At 44.0% G+C, this 20381-nt stretch overlaps 3 protein-coding genes across 5 annotated transcripts in view; all 3 read right to left on the reverse strand.

The window, feature by feature from the left end:
• Positions 1–505: 505 nt before the first annotated feature.
• LOC110491627 (putative protein MSS51 homolog, mitochondrial) lies at positions 506–14913 on the reverse strand. Of its 2 annotated transcripts, XM_021565209.2 has the most exons (7): positions 14664–14913; positions 7649–7816; positions 7040–7189; positions 3900–4024; positions 3035–3598; positions 1219–1312; positions 506–1017 (listed from the first exon to the last, which is right to left on the reverse strand). In XM_021565209.2, the coding sequence occupies exons 2-7, from the start codon at positions 7804–7806 to the stop codon at positions 795–797; spliced, it is 1314 nt and encodes a 437-aa protein (XP_021420884.2). In that variant the 5' UTR covers positions 7807–7816; positions 14664–14913; the 3' UTR covers positions 506–794. The 2 variants fall into 2 exon arrangements, with proteins under 2 accessions (XP_021420884.2, XP_021420885.2); XM_021565210.2 differs by lacking the exon at positions 14664–14913 and having other exon boundaries at positions 7040–7184; positions 7649–7795.
• Positions 8523–11846, reverse strand: LOC110491628. Its single transcript, XM_021565211.2, has 2 exons — positions 9333–11846; positions 8523–8994 (listed from the first exon to the last, which is right to left on the reverse strand). The coding sequence occupies exons 1-2, from the start codon at positions 10386–10388 to the stop codon at positions 8776–8778; spliced, it is 1275 nt and encodes a 424-aa protein (XP_021420886.2). The 5' UTR covers positions 10389–11846; the 3' UTR covers positions 8523–8775.
• Positions 14914–15507: 594 nt separating the features above from the next.
• capn15 (calpain 15) overlaps positions 15508–20381 on the reverse strand; it is an 84446-nt gene continuing 79572 nt past the window's right edge. For both annotated transcript variants that reach the window (XM_036946491.1, XM_036946490.1), the window contains exon 12: positions 15508–19093. In XM_036946491.1, the coding sequence (XP_036802386.1) occupies positions 18916–19093 (178 nt within the window). In that variant the 3' untranslated portion in view covers positions 15508–18915. The remainder of the gene's footprint in view (positions 19094–20381) is intronic.

Below are 20381 nucleotides of genomic sequence, written 5' to 3' on the forward strand. Positions count from 1 at the left end.
CCCTCACTAACTTTAAACATCAGCTATCTGAGCAGCTAACCGATCGCTGCAGCTGTACATAGTCCATCTGTAAATAGCCCACCCAATCTACCTACCTCATCCCCATATTGTTTTTATTTACTTTGCTGCTCTTTTGCACACCAGTATCACTACTTACACACAGTCATCCATCACACCAGTATCACTACTTACACACCATCGTCTGCGCATCATCATCTGCTCATATATCACTCCAGTGTTAATCTGATAAATTGTAATTACTTTGCCTCTATGGCCTATTTATTGCCATACCTCCTCATTCCATTTGCGGACACTGTATATAGACTTTCCTTTGTTTCTATTGTGTTATTGACTGTACTCTTGTTTATTCCATGTGCAACTCTGTGTTGTTGTTTCTGTCGCACTGCTTTGCTTTATCTTGGCCAGGTCGCAGTTGTAAATGAGAACTTGTTCTCAACTAGCTTACCTGGTTAAATAAAGGTGAAATAAAATAAAGTAAAATAAATAACATTTCATTGTATTTATTAACCAAATTAGTTTTCAGTTTCACTATTCAGCTAGTCGGCCTGCATGCAATTGTGTGCACACATAACATGTAGGCTTTAGCAAACTAAGTGAATGATTCACAGGCACAATAAATGTATATAGCGTCATCATACACAAGAGATACAAAGGAGAGCAACGCCATAATGCATTATGCTTATGCATATAAGCAACACTAAAAGCATCCATTTGAGCATTATAGGATGCGAATGTGGCAAATGCTTGACTAGAGGCTATTCATTTGATACTTTTTAAACCTTCCAATAAGTTCTAGAATTGTCCGGTTGTTCAAGCTCTTCTCGCTCCAGTAGGCCCTGAAAATAGAGGAAGTGGGAGTTGCAGTATGAAGGTGGTTTGTTGGGACAGGCCTGGACCTGCTCTGGCTTCTGGGATGAAAAGGGGTTGGGGCCACTGCCCTTGATATGCATTTCCAACTCCGACAGAATTTGCAGGGAAAAGTTCAGTTCCATCTCACTGTGGATAGACAGAAAAACACATATGATATCTTAACCCTATTTAAGTCAACAACAATCCTAGCTTTGGGCAAAGCCTTGCCAGTTGATCTGTACAGGTACAACCCTGTAACTTATCAGTTCCTGGTCAGGTAAACGCCCTCCCCCCCGAACGCCACTTCTGAACACCACTGTCTTAAAGCATAGAGGTGAGGTGACTTACTTGAACATGGTGAAGAATGAGGGGATGTTGAAGTCTCTGAGGAGGAGGAGGCTGGGCAGCCAGCCTTCTCCCAGACCCTGTGTGGCATGAAACCCTTGGACACAAAGAGAAAGACACACATGAATGAATTTCCTTAAGTAAGGACAATACATTGAATGAGTCTCAACTTGAATCTGAAAAAAAGAGAATACAATCTACTCATGTTGTGCGTACACTGTTCACCACACAGAGAGCGTCCATATCTCATTCAAAATATGGATATAGAGAGGGCACATTAAAGAAGCTACGGTATTGCATACAGGAATGTCAGCAACAATCGAGTGCATGTTCAGAAAAGGTGTCCCGAGGGAGCTTATTACAGGGACAGTGTAAAGCCTCTAATGTTGACTCATCTAGGGTATCAAATGAAACACGATCTTATGCTCCGCCGTGTCTCGTGAGAGAACACACACCTAGAGGATTTGTGGGTGAATAATGCATGTTATGAAATGTACACCCAAGGTTACAATTTAAATGGCGCTAAAACATTTAACGCGGACTAAGCCGTGTTTATCCCTCTAGGAGATGAGGTGACAGAGAGACACAACATCATGACTGTTAATGGTCGCAATTACCACCGGCTACAGGGCCGGCCGCCATTTTGAATGTGGGACAAAGATTCTAAATATACCATAATTATGACTATTATCTGGATTCATTATACTCCTGCTATGAGGGTAGTTGAACATTGTAAGGAGGAGAAAAGGCAGTGTAAGATGGCTTTCAAATAGTTGGACTTGCATGTGTTTTATTTGGGTTTTATACGGCGTCTCTGCTTCAGGCTCTATCTTTGCTGTGAAGATGTCACCAATTACTCCTCCATCAGCTGTCTCTGATGAGTTTCCAGTTGGAGAGCCAAACATTTTTGGCATGTAACCATTCTGGATTGTTTGAAACATTGTCGAGATTAGCCAGTTTCAACCAGAGGAGGTACTAGTCTGTATCAGTAAGTCAAGTTACTGTTAAAAGAGTAACAGATAAAATAAGTGCATGTTTTGAAGTTGGATGCGTCACTGTCAATGCACTGTAAACAGCTTTACTTGGACCACCTTTACATGTGGCATTAGAATGAAAACTCTTTATTACCTCCACCCTCTAAGTAGATCTCAGCTTTCATTAGTATCTACAGAGACGGGGCTTGACTATGGGATAGGGTTTCCTGGGTTTGGATGGTAAAAAGGACTTATTTACAGTGATGGCCTACCGGGGAACAGTGGGTTAACTGCAGGGGCAGAACAACAGATTTTTACCTTGTCAGCTCGGGGATTCGATCCAGCAACCTTTTGGTTACTGGCCCAACGCTCTAACCACTAGGCTACCTGCCACCCCAAGTTGGGGGCTGCCTGTTAGGTAAACTCAGCAATCAGGTGCCAGGTCCGGTCCAGCTGTCGCCATGAATCACCAAGATGCCCAGTAAAAGTCTGGCCTAAACACATCTTTCTAATTTAGTGAGTAACTCTCCTCCTCCCCCATCATCCTGGCTCTGAAGCAGACTATTTCCCTCTCAAAGACAGCTGACTACTTGTGTTTGACTCTGCTTAATCTCTCAGGACAGACTGTTACCAGATGGCCAGGAAACACGTGAGATTTGGTTCTGGGTGACGAGATTAGACCCTTAAAATACCTTGAAGTGGCAAATCTGGCAATAACACGTTTCAAACAAAAACAGACTTCTCAGAACTCTGAAGAGGGCATTCAACTCATTATGCCAACTACCATTATTTCAACCCTAACCCTTTTTTAATTTGGACTGAATTTAAAACAAGGAAATGTTTACCTGGGTGAAATCCAACCACCAGATCTGGCTTAGCTGCTTTCTCTGTCTCCACCATATCTTCATAGAACTGGTGGTAGAGGCCCTTATAGGCACTGATGAAGGTCTTCGTCTTGGGGCCAAAATTTGTCAGAGGGGGCCTCATGATTGGCCCGTCCACCACCTCTGGCCCCACCATCACCACCTCCAGACCCTTGTGTCCAGGAAACATTTGGTCCAGTTCCTCAAAGTCTGTCAATCGGGCTCCCATCGTCTCATTTAGGCTGGCCCCTGCTAGATGGATGGTGAGTGGTTTGAAGTAAGGATCTAGGCCAAAGAGTCTTATCGCCATGCCAACAGAAAGGGCCCGAGACAGGAACTCGCTCTCAACTCGCCATAAAGACTCTCTCAGGTCAGCATCTTCTGGTCGTGGCCTAGAGACATTTTTCCAAAGCGTTCCCATACTTGTGCTAGACAAGATGGCGTCCAGACGGGGGGTTAGGTCGCCTTGCATGGCAAGCCAGTCGTCCCAGCCCTTCACCTCTGCTGCTGGCAGGGACCACTTCTCTGTGGTGAATGGGAGATCTCCTGATTGGGTGGCAAAGAGAAATAGTGTGAAAAATGGATCCGTGACGACTGTTTGTCGTTGTTTAGTAGCACAGAAAACCTAGTTATACTGTGGAATATCATACAAAACAATTATGATAAATGACAATGTAGACACTGTGAACTAGGATTTTTTTGTATTTCAATATTGTATTGCAATGAACTAATATATGCATTGGTTGCACTTCCAAAAAGCTGAGTGTGTGGGATTATAAATACAAAATAAATGGTCAAGCAATGTGTTACAAGATCACCTCTCTCCCACACCTTTCTAACGTCTCACCTGTAAACATAAGCCACTCCACCAGCCGATCAACAGCCACTAGACGCAGCTTCTTACAGAACATCTTATGCTGGGGCCAGTCCTTCTTCTGACACTCCTTTGTGCAGTAGTATACATTCAGACACCTGCGTGTGTGTGAGAAAAGAGGAAAGTAGGGCAAAGAGGAGGATGACATTTATGTTGAACATGCAAATAGAGTGCATCTGTGGAATCCCATCGCAGGCTTGCTTCTTGTGAGATTAGTGGCCTATTTGTCTTTGTATATCAATAGCAGCCATATCACATTGGTGTGTAGAGTCATGCCACGGCCAGGTTCAAACTCTGACCTTAGCCATCAACAGAGGCATTTGACACATTTAAGACCGTTGGAGTCTGTCCTGTTTGGTGGAAATTTACTGCTGATTATACGACCAGGGGTCTTGTGCCTGGCCGCATGGTTTAGGTGGTAGAGATAATGCTGTCGGCGGGGTGGCTGCCTGGCTACTCTCTGAAATCATAATACCCTAACCCAGCATCCACCACTTTAAGGCCCAGACTTGGTTACATTTAGATTTACATGTATTCAATTTTCAGTCGCCATTGACAGAGCCACTTTCAAATTCTTTCAGTGCTGATGAGGTGATCCAGACTGGACAAAGTAGCTTATCCACTTTCTGGGCAGCGAGTCTCTGAATTAACAGTAGTGAAGTGTTTTCAAACTAATGTCTAGTGCAGAGGTTACAAAACTTTCCTTCAGTCTGTGAACTATACCTTAAGCTATTGACATTCATTTTTGAAATACCAAATTCTGACAAAAGCGGTCTTTCCAGTCATAAGCCACAACCCACCAGTGAAGAAGTTTCCCCCCAGGGTTTATAGGTGATTATCCTATATGCCAAAGACCCTGCCACCCATAGTCAACATTGCAATAATGTCAACAGCTCGGTCTTGTGTCCCCAGGAAACGCTTGTACTTTCCTCCTGAGCCTCAAAAATGCCCCGCTGGCGCATCAGACAGGCTCAATCAAATGCTCAAAGTGTTTGAAAGAAATCAAATGTTACTTGAACCCACGTTTGATCTATACTGCTTGTGTATTAACTTTGAACAAGTCACAGCTGTGAAGCTTTCTGGCTGGAATGGAACTGAATGACGAAAGTCTGTCATGGAGAAGTTTGTTTTTGTAGCTAGAAATTGCTCACCACTACAGTCAATAATAGACTCTTATATGGAAATATGACAGCGTTGACATGTCATTAGAAACTGCAGGTTTCTTCTCCAACTGGACAAAGTCATAGAGTCGCCGAGAGCTGAGAGAGTCAGAACGCCTGGCTAAATTTGCCCTTGGCTAGGAGCCAGTGAGTCTGCCGTTCTGTCTGCACCGAACTGTCCTAAATGAGCTGCACAAAGAATGTGTGGTGTGGACGGCACTGGTCGACCTGCTTATCACACGACAGCTATTGGGGAATAGATCAAAAATACCTTCCCGTCTGCGTTGCGACACTGCTGACCATAGAATGATGTCATGTTGTAGAGAGTGCACCGAGGGGTTGGCAGGCAAATGTGAAAGTTATCTTCTCTTTTTTTCGATAAGCAAATAGTTAGAAACGTTCTGTATACACTGAGTGTACAAAACATTTGGAAAACCTTCCTAATATTAAAGTTGCACCTCCTTTTGTGTGGTGCCAGGACAACAACCTCTCCCTCAACGTGATCGAGACAAAGGAGACGATTGTGGACTACAGGAAAAGGAGGACCGAGCACGCCCCCCATTCTCATCGACGGGGCTGTGGTGGAGCAGGTTGAGAGTTTCAAGTTCCTTGGTTTCCACATCACCAACAAACTAACATGGCCAAGACAGCAGTGACGATGGCACGACAAAACCTATTCCCCCTCAGGAGACTGAAAATATTTGGCATGGGACCTCTATACCAGGCGGTGTCAGAGGAAGGCCCTAAAAATTGTCAAAGACTCCAGCCACCCTAGTCATAGACTTTTCTCTCTGCTACAGCAAGGGAAGTGGTACCGGAGCTCCAAGTCTAGGTCCAAGAGGCTTCTAAACAGCTTCTAACCCCAAGCCATAAGTCTCCTGAACATCTAATCAAATGGCTACCCAGACTATTGCATTGCTGCTCCCCCCTCTTTTACACTGCTGCTACTCTCTGTTTATTATCTATGCATAGTCACTTTAATAACTCTAACTACATGTACATATTACCTCAATTACCCCGACTAACCGGTGCCCCCACACATTAATTCTGTACGGGTACCCCTGTATATAGCCTCGCTATTGTTATTTTACTGCTGCTTTTTAATTATTTGTTACTTTTATTTCTTATTTTTGTAGGTATTTTTCTTAAAACTGCATTGTTGGTTAAGGGCTTGTAAGTAAGCATTTCACTGTAAGGTCTACTACATCTGTTTGATTTGGCCTTTAGAATAGCCTCAATTCGTTGGGGCATGGACTACAAGGTGTACAGGGATGCTGGCCCATTTTGACTCCAATCCTTCCCACAGTTGTGTGAAGTTGGCTGGATGTCCTTTAGGTGGTGGACCATTCTTGATACACACGGGAAACCGTTGAGCGTGAAAAACCCAGTAGCGTTGCAGTTCTTGACCCACTCAAACCGGTGCACCTGGTACTTACTACCATACCCCGTTCAAAGGCACTTAAATCGTGTGTCTTTCCAATTCTCCCTCTGAATGACACACGTGCACAATCCATGTCTCAATTGTCTCAAGGTTTAAAAATCCTTCCTTAGCCTGTCACCTCCCCTTCATCTACACTGATTGAAGTGGATTTAACAGGTGACATCAACAAGGGATCATAGCTTTCGCCTGGATTCACCTGGTCAGTCTGTCATGGAAAGAAATGGAAAAGGAAAGGGGGATACCTAGTCAGTTGTACAACTGAATGCGTCTTCCGCATCAGAGTGGTGCGGAGGGCTTCCTTAAATCGACATCCACAAGAGCAGGTGTTCCTTATGTTTTGTACACTCAGTGTTGACAAGTCCTTTATAAGCAATGAAACTGTACGAGTAAACATTAATCAACTTTAATAACCATCATGGAATGGGTTTATGTTATGGTGAATAACCCTACTAACCCTACTTTGTGGTCACATTTCATTCATTGACCTGCAACTCCTCAATGTTTTGACTCACTTCACACAACGCTTGAGTGTCTGGCCCTCTGACAGGTGCTCTGGAAGCCTGTTGCAGCTGGCACAGAATTTAAACGTCTCCTCCATTTTCTGGAACATGTCCTTGTAGTTACGGAACGCCCCTCCCTTAGGCTTTCCTTCAACAGCTGCCCTGGGGTGAGACAGACACACAAACTGCTTCCACACAAAGAATAATAATCAAATAGTACGTTGTCTATAGTACGTTGTACGTTGCATAGTACGTTGTCTAATCGTGTAACCAGAAAATATTACAGGCTTGGTATTTTTTTTATGTATTTTACCTTTATGTAACTAGGCAAGTCAGTTAAGAACAAATTCTTATTTTCAATGACGGCCTAGGAACTGCCTGTTCAGGAGCAGAACGACAGATTTGTACCTTGTCAGCTCGGGGATTTGAACTTGCAACCTTTCAGTAACTAGTCTAACGCTCTAACCATTAGGCTACCCTGGTATGTTGGCCGTAAGGGTCAAAGTAGCTTTTAAAATTTAGTGACAGCACGCTCATGTTTGGGGTTGGTGAAATGGGGCTATTGGTTTGGTGCTTGCTTGGTAATTGAGTTTGTCAGATTACATGACAGCCTATATTTACCTGTATTCCCCATAATCCTTCATGTTGAGTTTGTTGAGAATGACCTTGGACAGGCCAGGGACGTTGGAGTCCAGAGAGTAGAAGCCAATGCGGTCTGAGAACACGCCGTCTATTCCTGGAGCAAAGGATTCTGGGAGAGCTGGGATTTGTCCAGACATTTTGATGTGTCTGAATGTTGTTACAAGGGGGGGGGGGGAGACAGACAGACAGACAGACAGAGCTGATGATCAATCAACTGCAACTCTGCGGCTTCGTCAAGACACTTGGTCAACCAAAATATGTCCTATAGATAGCTCGTCTATGGTATGTTTTAGAACTGGCACACCATGGTGACTTACAAGGACAATTCTATTTGCCAGCCAATTGTCTACAGCAGTAAATATTCCTAGCATGTGGCCCAAGCCACAGAAGTTCAGGAAGTCACTTTATACTTGATTGACAGGCATAACCCAGACACTCTTGGGGTAAATAATGGGACACTGTTATGCCCCAAGAGCCCAGATTGACAATGACAAGGAGCAGAGATAGTAATGCGGTCTCAGACAGACAAGTAATTGGGGAGGGTGGGGTGGGATAGTGGGGAGGTCAGAAGGACAGACCAATAGGATATCCCACTTTCTAAAAAAAAGAAAATATATTCAGTCACAGATCAACATGTGTAACACATCCACTAAGAAGTCATAACCTTACGTTATGTCGACTAATCTCACTCAATTCAGAATGATTAAAGGAATTAAGTTTGACTTGCATGATTCTACTTGTGTTATTCCATCGCCAACAAACAAAATTGACATCCTATGATGAGTAAAACATTGAAAATGTGTAGTTTAATTAAGTTAAGAAACATTTCTCGAAATGAAAGCCAGACATTAGATGAGTGTTTGGATTTTATTTTATTGAGGTGTTTTATATAGGGGTTTCTGTAGATTAGAGGAACTGCTGAACGCTGTTGGTTTAGATGTTTCTGGATACAATACTGCCTCCTAGTAGTACTGCCTCTTATTGGAACCCTCACAGATTCCAAGGTAGAAGTCCTAATTTGGGCAGCAGGTGGTTTAGCAGTCAGTGTTTGTCTGTCTGTTCAATCCAAAATCCAAAAGAGAGACAGACTCAGGTCCCTTGGTGTATCACACTACGGATCGCTTCACGTAGCCAGCCAGTACAGTGCCTTGGAGCCGGTGCTTGGTAGAGTCATAAACCCCCCGTCTAGAGCAATTGGAGGAGAGCTTGGCACAGATCTCACTGTGTTTCTCCAGGCGACTAGGATCAAAGCACCGGCCGCAGTGCTCACACTGCTTCAGCTTGGAGTTGGCTGCACTCATCCCAAATCGACGTTTCAACTCCACCTGAAAGAATGGATGTTATCAGATGGGCCAAATAATGGTCAGCTGGGCAACAAAGACAATATATACAATATGTACAAAACAGATGAGGCTGGTGGGAGGAGCTATAGGAGGATGCGCTCAATGTAATGGCTGTAATGGAATGAAGGGAACGGTATCACACAAATCCATCATATCGAAAACACGTTTGATTCTGATCAATTAATTTAATTCCAGCCATTACAATGAGCCTATCCTCCTATAGCTCCTCCCATCAGCCTCCTCTGATACAAACACATGTGATCACCAACACTACACTAGATCAACAGTTAGCATGGCTTTGGAATGTCAAGCTACTTTACCTGTCTGTCCTCCTTTTTCTCTTCCATGTTCAAACCCTTCTTGACTTCCTTTGGCTTGCTCACAGTGTATCTCTTGGCTGTCTGCTTTGGCTTACTAGCCACACTGCTTTCTTCTCCATTTCTCCTCACCTCTTTACTCCTTTCTTCCTCTTCTTCATTATCTCTTATCATCTCCCATAGGTCAGAATCCACCTTCATCAGGCAGATCTCCTGGATGAACTTCTCCACCTTTTTTCTCAACCGTTCTTTTGCCTTTTTCTCCTCCAAAGCCTGAGCATCCATCTTGGCCCCACTCTTCATCAGTTTCAGTTCTTGGGTGACACTGATCAGCTTGGCCTTCATATATGCCATCACCTGCTCAGCCTCTGCGTTAAAGACGTCCCATACCATCTCATCGGGGCATGGCGGTAGATCCTGTACAGTTAGGGCCTGAGTCTTGAACTGAACATGTTTCTTCACAACCTGCCTTCGGTACATTGAAGCAGCAGGACGAGGGCTGCCCTCTGGTCTGACTGGCTGGAATGGCTTCTTCTTGGCATCATTGTTTGCAACAGTGACTCTGGCTCTAATGGGAGGCAGTGGCATCTTGGTGACCATATTGGCTCCATGGACTGCCTTCAATGGCTTGGCGCTATGGAGGTAGATGTCTTTCACCACGCAGGTTTGATCCCTCTTGGTCCGGATGGGTTGCAGTGGCTTCCGGATGGGAGGAACAGTAGCCTTCCCTGACTGCTGAGATGTTGGAGCTACATGCAGTCCTTGACTCTTCCCATTGCAGATGGACCTCTTATTCTGCAGTACTGGGATTCTGGAGGGAGGATGTGGTTTCTTTTCCACAGCCTTCAAACTGGCAAGTCGCTGCAGAGCACCCTTTCTTTCTTCAGTCAACTCTGGGATTCTGGAGGTGTTTAAAATGTTTTGTTTGAGCGCTGGAAGCTTCTCAGTGGCCTTGGGTTGAGATGGCAGGGCAGGCTGAATGGAGTTGCTACTGGCAGCTCCAAGGTTCCCTGTTAAGGCATTATCTTCCTGTAGCGGCTGCAAGAATCTCCTCATCATCAAGGAGATTGACAGTGGCCTTCTTCTAACCTGGTTCTGCAACTAAGTGTTCGTCTAGTAGCACTTTCTATATTTTATGGTGATCTACTTTGTTAACTATATCTCAGGAGGAATCTGCTAGCTTGTCTTGGATACTAGTGTTCTATTTTCAGCAATCAGGCGCCAGAATGTTCAAACAGAACATTTAGAATTTATTGATCAGTTGTGACATCATAATTGGTTCACATATAATGAGACTTCTAGAATCTCAAACACTTAAGTGGTTGTGATGTCATAATAGACCATAATATACTGCCCAAAATGGTGAATGTGACCTACCTGTGTTGAACTGCTTGCCCTCATCTCATATTTAAACAAGTCACTTTTCTTTGAGGGGAAACATATTACTGTACTCTCTGAACTGTCAATTTAAAAGACAATTTGCCAATTTATTAATTACTAAATGTAACTAACATTAGATAGTTAATCCTGATATTCTTACCTTTGCCTCGGCAGTCTCATCCAGATCATCATGGCGTTTGTAGTTCTTTATGATAGCCACATTAGCATTTTTGGGGTCTAAATACAGGCAAATATATTGGTGTTACCTTGTCCTACAGATATTTACACAGTTATTGAAAAGTCACACAAGGGTAAGCCTACATGAAACACAACCCTTATTTGAAGTGTTTCTAAAATCCCCTATGGGGAGAAATGAATGGTGAACAAACGGTTGGAAGCATTTCCTTATTTGACCGCTATGTTTTATGGGTATTATGATTCATAATGTGGTACCAGAGTGGCGCAGCGGTCTAAGGCACTGCATATCAGTGCAAGAGGCATCACTACAGTCCCTGGTTCGATTCCAGGCTGTATCACATCCGGCCATGATTGGGAGTCCCATAGGGCAGCGCAGAATTGGCCCAGCGTCGTCCGGGTTAGGCCGTCATTCTAAATAATAATTTGTTCTTAACTGACATGCCTAGTTAAATAAAGGTTAAATAAAATAGACACCTTCCGGCCCCTTCCCCATACCAATCTTCCACTACTGTTGCCGGCAATACACTAAAGGCACTGACACACGAATGTAAGCTGAAAAGGGGTAACAGGGTCTCCCTTATCTTATTCTGGCCTGATGCCCTGATGTCAGAGTCCCCCTAACAGGATGGTAATACCCTGGTAACGGAAACCCTGGAGCTCCATTTGTGAAGATCAGGAGATACGTCAGAAATGAGGCGACCAGTCTGTTGCCCTCGACGCTAAATCCCAACTGCTACAGCAAATCAATCCCCTCATGGCCACCTACGTGTGTATCATCCCACAGCGTGTGTATTGTCAGTATCAACACACAGGGTGTATTGACAGTCTGTAGCCCCCACCTGCAAGGGTTTACATGACTGTAAATTAACAGGTTGTATAACAATCTATATACTAAATATAGACAGGAATTTAAACAGGGAAATATAGCAAAAATACCAGTCTCAACATCAACAGTGTACAGGTGACTCCGGGATGTTGGCCTTCTAGGTCGAGTTGCAAAGAGAAATCCATATCTCAGACTGGCCAATAAAAATAAAAGATTAAGATGGACAAAAGAACACAGACACTGGAGAGAGGAACTCTGCCTAGAAGGCCAGCATCCTGGAGTCGCCTCTTCACTGTTGACGTTGAGACTGGTGTTTTGCGGGTACTATTTAATGATGCTGCCAGTTCAGGACTTGTGAGGCGTCTGTTTCTCAAACTAGACACTCTAATGTACTTGTCCTTTTGCTCAGTTGTGCACCAGGGCCTCCCACTCCTCTTTCTATTCTGGTTAGAGACAGTATACGTTGCTCTGTGAAGGGAGTAGTACACAGCGTTGTACCAGATCTTCAGTTTCTTGGCAATTTCTCACATGGAATAGCCTTCAAGAATAGACTGACGAGTTTCAGAAGAAAGTTATTTGTTTCTGGCCATTTTGAGCCTGTAATCGAACCCACAAATGCTGATGCTCCAGATACTCAACTAGTCTAAAGAAGGCCAGTTTTATTGCTGTTGTAATCAACACAACAGTTTTCAGCTGTGCTAACATAATTGCAAAAGGGTTTTCTAATGATCAATTATCTTTTTAAAATGATAACCTTGGATTAGCTAACACAATGTGCCATTGGAACACAGGAGTGATGGTTGCTGATAATGGGCCTCCTACTTACTTACTTACGGACTTCATTGTCCCCATGGGGAAATTTTGTTGCAGTGTCATGTACATGTTTAAAGTGGCGTTTAAATACAAAACAAAATTGACAATACAACTTTCATGACAGTTACATACCAATAATTTGTATTTTATAAATGACTAGCCTGCTGGCCTTACTGAGTCGATAGGAACATTAGCCCGAGCTATTTAGGAGGGATATATCACACCTGGCACAAATGATTGTCTAGTTCTGTTTTTCCTGCTGATGGGTGCCCTATACATGTGATTTTGTGAGCCTTGCGGAGGGCCCTGACCTTAAAGATCTCATCCAGGCCTGTCTGTTTGACTCCAAGTACCTTGCTTGCTGTGGTGATAATCCTTCTCAGCATATTTCTATGGCTGAGAGTGGGCATTGCCAAACCAAAAAACAATACAAAATGTTAAAATACTCTCAATGAAAGATTTGTACAAACAGCGTCAGTATAGTACAGTCTACATTAAAAGATCCCAGCTTTTAGCGAAAGAACAGTCTCTGTTGGCTCTTTTTGTAGATCAAGTCTGTACATTTACTCCACTGAAGCTTATTGTCCAAGAGGACACCCAGATATTTATATTCCTCTACAATCTCTATATTCTGACCTCTGATAGATGTTGCAGAGGTAGGTGTTGTACGCTTCCTGAAGTCTATGCACATCTCTTTGGTCTTGTTGGTATTGAGGACCAAGTGTGATTCCTCACGCCACTCTACAAAGTCATCTAGGACCGGGCCATGATGTTCCTCGTCATCATGCAACAGGCTGATCATGGCAGTGTCATCAGCGAACTTAACGAGGTGTCTGTCAGGATGGGAACTAGTACAACTATTAGTGTACAAGATGTACAGGAGTGGGGACGAAACACATCCGGGAGGAGAGCCTGTGTTGGTATTGCGTATGTCCGACACGTGGGGACCTATTTTGACTCGTTGTGAGCGTCGGCTCAGGAAGTCCAACAGCCACAAAACCAGCCCCCCATCTAAGGAGAAGTCCAGAATGAGTCTCTGTGCCAGAATGTAGGGCTGGATTGTGTTAAAGGGAGAAGAAAAACAGAACCCTAACATGGGATTTGGCACCCCTAGATGTCTATAGACCATGTTAAGGAGGGTAAGAATGGCATCATCAACTCCTCTGCTAGGCTGATAGGCAAACTGAAATGGGTCGAGACGCCTCTGTATGTAGATGTTCCATAAGAAATATGATGTTTCCAGCTACAATAGTCATTTACAACATTAACAATGTATACAAGGTATTTCTGATCAATTTGATGTTATTTAAATGGACAAAAAAACAACAACTTTTCTTTCAAAAATAAGTGACCCCAAACTTTTGAACGGTAGTGTACATTGTAAACATACATTTCTCTCTTCGAAGAGTGTGTGACATGAGGCTCGTAGGAGCTTGGTGAACAGGGAGAGGGTAAAAACCCAGAGACACATGGATGTCTTGAAACTCTATCCTTGAAAAGGCTGGCTCCAAAAGCACTACAGAAATGCACCAAAGATAAAATGACCTTTGCAGACAAATTCCTAACATTTTCTGGCATACACATATACACACTGACTATACTGTGTAGGTTTGTGGAACTTTGAAATTGTATAGAGGTACAGAAGCTCCATACTGGAACTGTACAGAAAGTTTCCAAGAAAAGTGTGAAAGTGGACATTTCTCTTTATCAGAAATATTGCGTATTGTATGTGCAAGGCATGAAAATACATTTTATAATATTCTTTTCATACACTTTCCAGACAGAAAAAAAAAAGTTTTATTCAAGGGTCCAAATTGAAAGAACTGCAGTATATTAGTATGTTTCATATCTAAAGGGCCACAAGGAGGGCAAAGCATAGAATTAATAGATTTCCCATCAGAGGAAAAGCTTAAATTCTCGAGAGATGTTTCTGACCAAGAAGTCAATCACTCAGTGCACCATACTGTCAACATTCACTACAGACAGCCTGTATATTCTAAATCGTTCTAAATCACTATACCGAACCACTACACAGACAAATTACAGCAACACCGGTAAACATGTAAACTTGTTTTTCTATTGACTCACACAGGTAAACCAAAATAACTTCACAATACCTTGTCAAGCCCGGTTCAGAGGAATGTGGTCTAGACTTTTCCAGATTTTTGGTTCTTCACTGGGTCTCTCTTTCTAGTCCCTTCCTCACTCCAGACTGCCTGGTGAGGGATGGTGAGGGCGATTGACAACTCCCCAGGTTGGGTGGTGGTTGTGCAATGCAGTGAAAACCTATTCCCCTCCGAGCTGGCCCGAGCTGGGGGCCAAGGCAAAGTGCTGATGCCTGAGCTCTGGACGATTCCTGTCATCCGAGGTTGAGGGGCAGATTCGGGGGGAGGGAGGGGGGCAAAGGGAGGGTATGGAGGAGAGAGGGGTAGAGGTTAAGTGATAAACAGGTGATAAACAGGGTTGAAGGTTAATAATAATAATATATGTATTTTATATAGCGCTTTTCCATTACAAGTAGAATCTCAAAGTTGCTTTAAAAAAACAAAGTGAAATACAGGCTGAAATGGGTAGACGGCAGGGGGGTTGTTGAGGGGTTAGCTGGTTCGGGAAGGGGTTCTGGGTGATTTCACAGGGAGTCTGACATATGCTTCTTGATTATCAAGGCACGTTCCTCTACCCGGCATCAGCCTCACATGCGGAGTTGCTCTCTGCTGGACAGAGGCGGTAAGGACAGAGCACCAGTGAAGACGAGTAGGGAAACTGACACTGAAGAGCAGAGTTCACATTTCTTCCAGCTGCAGCCAATGAAAACGGAGAATACTAATTGACATAAGATTGTCAAGAACTGTCCATATGCCTTAAACCTACTGTAGCCAGATGACAACGCATGCAGACAGATTGAACAGTAGAGGAGTTAGAAGAGAAAGCAGATGCATATTAAGAAACTAACAGTTGTAATGTGTTATTTAAAAAAAACTTTATTTGGTCCATTGGAACCTGAGATTGAAAATTAAACATACATAGGTTTTTATACATTTACTCATATATCCCCCCCCCCAAAAAAAAATCAATAAAATACTCTATATATATCACATTCCTGCCCAAATAAGAGATAAATTTTCTGTTACAGCATTATGTTGGATTTGATTAGATTTTTGTACAAGGTAAAACAGTTGGTTCACTGTGTCGGTTGAGGTGGATTATAGCACTGGAGTCTGTACAGTTTACAAAGACAGAACCAGATAGTTAGAGGCTGTTGGCTATGGACCGTGAATGGCCACAGCCTCTAGTGAACACCACGGGCCAACCCCTACTGCCAGGAAGAGTCACCACCACATCTCAACACGAGACGAATAGAATTATCCACAGGAACGACATGAAGAGAGAGAGAGAGAGCGAAATGACAACATGAATAAAAACAGATATATCATCAACAACAAACAAAACAAAACGAAATGTAAGCACACAACATGTAAAGTGAAGTCACAGAGCCTCATGACGCTGACGTTTGAGGTGCCTTTGATTTCAGGTATTTTTCAGTGCAGGTTTCAGTTTCCGAGAAAAGACAGTCCCACTGGGCTAAAACATATAAACATTCCTTTTTTTTCTGTCACCTATCAATCAATGGATGGTTCAACGCAGGCAGTACGCATCATATCCACAGCTTAGACACGCATACGTACTGTTTGTATCCAAACCTTCTCACACACATTTTACATTTGCGATAAGAGCAGGTTTCCTTGTGCTTTGATGAAATCTTTTTAAATTTTTTTTTTTTTTTTACAATAATAAATGAATTAACATACAGAATGGACAGCTACTTGGCTGCAATCGCAGAGAGCAAATGGTCATTCTCCTGAAAGTGTTCCGGTACATGTTAAACATGGACTATAAAACAGTGGACAACTTGAGCTGCATTATGGTCATAATACATACAGTACTCGATGACACCGTCACGAAACATGCTACTAGTTGGCTATCCAACAAGTTAGAAGTGGTTGTATTGCACGAGACGACACGTATCGTGACGTTGTCAGGCTATGTACTTGTCACGAGTGGTGTCAAAACTGTCATATGTGTGACATCGTCGTCAGCTCAAGGTCTTTTTTCCATTATTTTGGGGGGGGGGGGGGACGACGACACTACAGTACATTCGAAAACATGCAAAGGAAGGTGAATGTATTTATGCAAATCATTACATCCAAAACAGCCTAAACAAATCATCTTTCGATTACACCCCCAAACTTCTTTTCATCCCAAGTTTTCCCCATTCATTTTATTACAGAAAATGAAAGATTTCTGCCTTAACTTAGACTTAAGTTACATCTTAAGTTCTTCTACTTAACTCCCAAGAAATCTCCCAAACCTCGGCGAACTAAGACGGTAGGTATCGTGTTTTAAGGATTTTCTCCTTTGACGGTAGATGGCGCGAGTGAATTGTTTCAGCTTAAAATGAGGGATGTTTGATGTCTTGGTGAAGTCTGGTTAAATCAGACTGAACACTCACTGCATTGTCAACCAGGCTAGAAGTCTGATTGGCTCCGGCGTAAAACATGAACAACAGTTGTGACATCACTCACATCCCTCACTGCTCCCTGTGCATCCTGGGAAATATGGCACACAATGCGACAACGATCCATTGACCTCCACTGTTGTATTTTCCCCAACAGGACTTAAACCAGCTTTGTATAGCTGAAGAGTTGATGCTGATGCTGGAGCGAGAATTGACGTACCAAATGTGAGCAGACAGGCTTGACAATGTGCAAAGTCAATCAACCTCCGGGAGACAGAGCAGAAGAAAAAAAAATGAAAAAAAGATCTCTTGCCTCCTTCGGCATTGATCACTGAACTGAGGGAGAAAGTAAGACAGACAGAGAGAGAAAATAGAGGGCAAGAGGTTACATTTCCTCTTTCTCGACACCCAGATAATATTCACCAGATATGCTGGAACAGCAATAGAGACGACTGTGTTTAAAAAAAGGAAAAAAAATGGCTGCTGACGACACCGATCTGGACCTCATGGATAACGAACGACAGCAAGTCGAGTCAAAACAGCGAGGTACAAACACCGTGAAGATTCCAGCTCTGCTATATTTCCCGTACGGTACAGCTGTCTATGATACACATTGATTTGACATTTTCTTGGAAACAGAGTCAAGAGTCCAGCTTATATTTGAGGTGGACAGGCTTTGACTTGCGTTGGGAGAAATAATAACACGGCATTTCAACAGCAGGACAAACAGGGGAGGGCTTGGACAGTTGACCGACAGAAAGACAGAGGAGACGGATGGAGAGATGGTAACCTAGATGGCTCATTAAAACGATTCAAGCACCGTACAAAATACAGACCAAAGACAATAAAACTTATTTTAAAAAATGTAAATGACTGTGGTTAAATCGCTAGTCGGGTTTGGCTCACGTCGTACCACGGTGTAGAGACAGGGGAAGAGTTGTAACCCCCCGCCCCCCAAGCCTGTTGATCGTTGACAGCTCCAAAGGTGCAGGGTACAGGAGGCAGGACAGGGGGCTTGGGGGAGATAGCAACTAACCCTCCCCCTCCATCCCCATCCCAAACTAAACCTCACACAGCAGCGACTATTGGGAGTGAGGCTTTGAGGAGGGGAAGCTGATCCTAGAACAGCTCAATGCAACCTCTACCTCGAGTATGGTGGGGTGGGTCCATAGACCAAGAACAGTGGGGTCAGGGGGTCAGGTCAGCGTGGTTGATTGGCTCTGTGGGGAAACAGCCACCAGGTGGCTCAGCAGTTACAGCACTCCACCCTGGCCTCTGAATGACCTTTAGCCTTTGGGATGTGGGGTCAACAGTCAGTGTTCCTGGGCGTTCGTTGACATCTGTTGGGGGTTAGAGAAAGAACGGGCGCTGCTCTGTTCTGGACAGGGTGTCTGTCTGGGTAATATCCCTTGCCCATAGACAAGACAAACAGTACAGTGTTGTAGTTGACGAGGCTAGGTCTAGAATCGTTCCTGGTTGTTTGGAGGGTCTCAGGCTCAGGACCCCTCTAGAAACACTGACGTCACCTGGGAGGGCTCCCTCATCTCCCATCTCATCCGAAATGGCACATCCACCCACTCTCCTCGCCTCCTTCCCAACTGGATCCAGGTGGTTTGGCAGGATTGAGTCCCCATCATTTATGGATTGAGGAGGAAGAAGAGGAAGAAAACCGCCAGTACTCGTCCAGTCATCCTTCCCCCGGATGTCTCCACAATCCACCCCCTCCCTCTATCCACGTGTTTATTCCAGCGTCACACAGCCCCCGCTTTCCGCACGAAGGTGTTCACGTACGTGTGTGTCAGTCAACGTGAGTATCATCAGCTTGTGTGTGTGTGCGTGAAGGGGGGCCGTGGTCATAGGGGCCGTGGTCGGTGCAGGCCGTCGATGTCGGGGGTGAGCTGGGGGCTGTGCGTGGCCTTGGTGGGGGTCCAGTCCCCTAGGGAGGCCTGGGCGGCCTTACGGTGGGCCAGCCGGTGGGTGATGGAAAAGCCTGCGTTGCCCTCGAGCTGGGATAGCACCACCAGCACCTGCCTGCAGGGGGAGACAAAGTCAGAAAACACGGTCAGGAAACATGGTCACGCATTCATGCAAGACTGTCCTCAGCAGAACGACTTGGTACATACACTGAGTGTACAACACATTAAGGACACCTGCTCTTTCCACGACTGACCAGGTGAATCCAGGTGAAGGCTATGGTCCCTTACTCATGTCACTTGTTAAATCCACTTCCATCAGTGTAGATGAAGTGGAGACAGGTTAAAGAGGGATTTTACAGTCTTGAGACAGTTGAGACATGGATTGTGTGTGTGCCATTCAGAGGGTGAATGGGCAAGACATAAGATTTAAGTGCCTTTGAACAGGGTATGGTGGTAGGCGCACCGGTTTGTGTAAAGAACTGCAGTTTGTTTTTTTAACGCTCAACAGTTTCCTGTGTGTAACAAGAACGGTCCACCACCCAAAGGACATCCAGCCAACTTGACACAGCTGTGGGAAGCATTGGAGTCAACCTGAACCGGTATCCCTGTGGAACGCTTTCGATACCTTGTAGAGTCTATGCCCCGACGAATTGAGGCTGTTCTGAGGGCAAAAGGGGGGTTCAAACTCAATATTAGGAAGGTGTTCCTAATGTTTTATACACTCAGTGTAAATCAGGGATGGGCAACAATGATCAGGGTGGGGGCCACAATAAATCTGAACTCGTCATGAAAGGCCGCAGCCCCGGGTATCCACTTCAATTACAAAAAAAAGTTTAATTGTTATTTTTGTGCAATTCTACACAGTATGCCGTAGGGCGGAGAGGAATGTTTGCAGTTTTTAATATAATTGTATATAACAAGACAAGTCTTCAACAGTGGTACATACAGTGCCTTGCGAAAGTATTCGGCCCCCTTGAACTTTGCGACCTTTTGCCACATTTCAGGCTTCAAACATAAAGATATAAAACTGTATTTTTTTGTGAAGAATCAACAACAAGTGGGACACAATCATGAAGTGGAACGACATTTATTGGATATTTCAAACTTTTTTAACAAATCAAAAACTGAAAAATTGGGCGTGCAAAATTATTCAGCCCCCTTAAGTTAATACTTTGTAGCGCCACCTTTTGCTGCGATTACAGCTGTAAGTCGCTTGGGGTATGTCTCTATCAGTTTTGCACATCGAGAGACTGACATTTTTTCCCATTCCTCCTTGCAAAACAGCTCGAGCTCAGTGAGGTTGGATGGAGAGCATTTGTGAACAGCAGTTTTCAGTTCTTTCCACAGATTCTCGATTGGATTCAGGTCTGGACTTTGACTTGGCCATTCTAACACCTGGATAT

This window comes from Oncorhynchus mykiss, chromosome 16 (genome assembly GCF_013265735.2).
Source record: "Oncorhynchus mykiss isolate Arlee chromosome 16, USDA_OmykA_1.1, whole genome shotgun sequence".
In the NCBI taxonomy this organism is placed as follows: domain Eukaryota; kingdom Metazoa; phylum Chordata; class Actinopteri; order Salmoniformes; family Salmonidae; genus Oncorhynchus; species Oncorhynchus mykiss.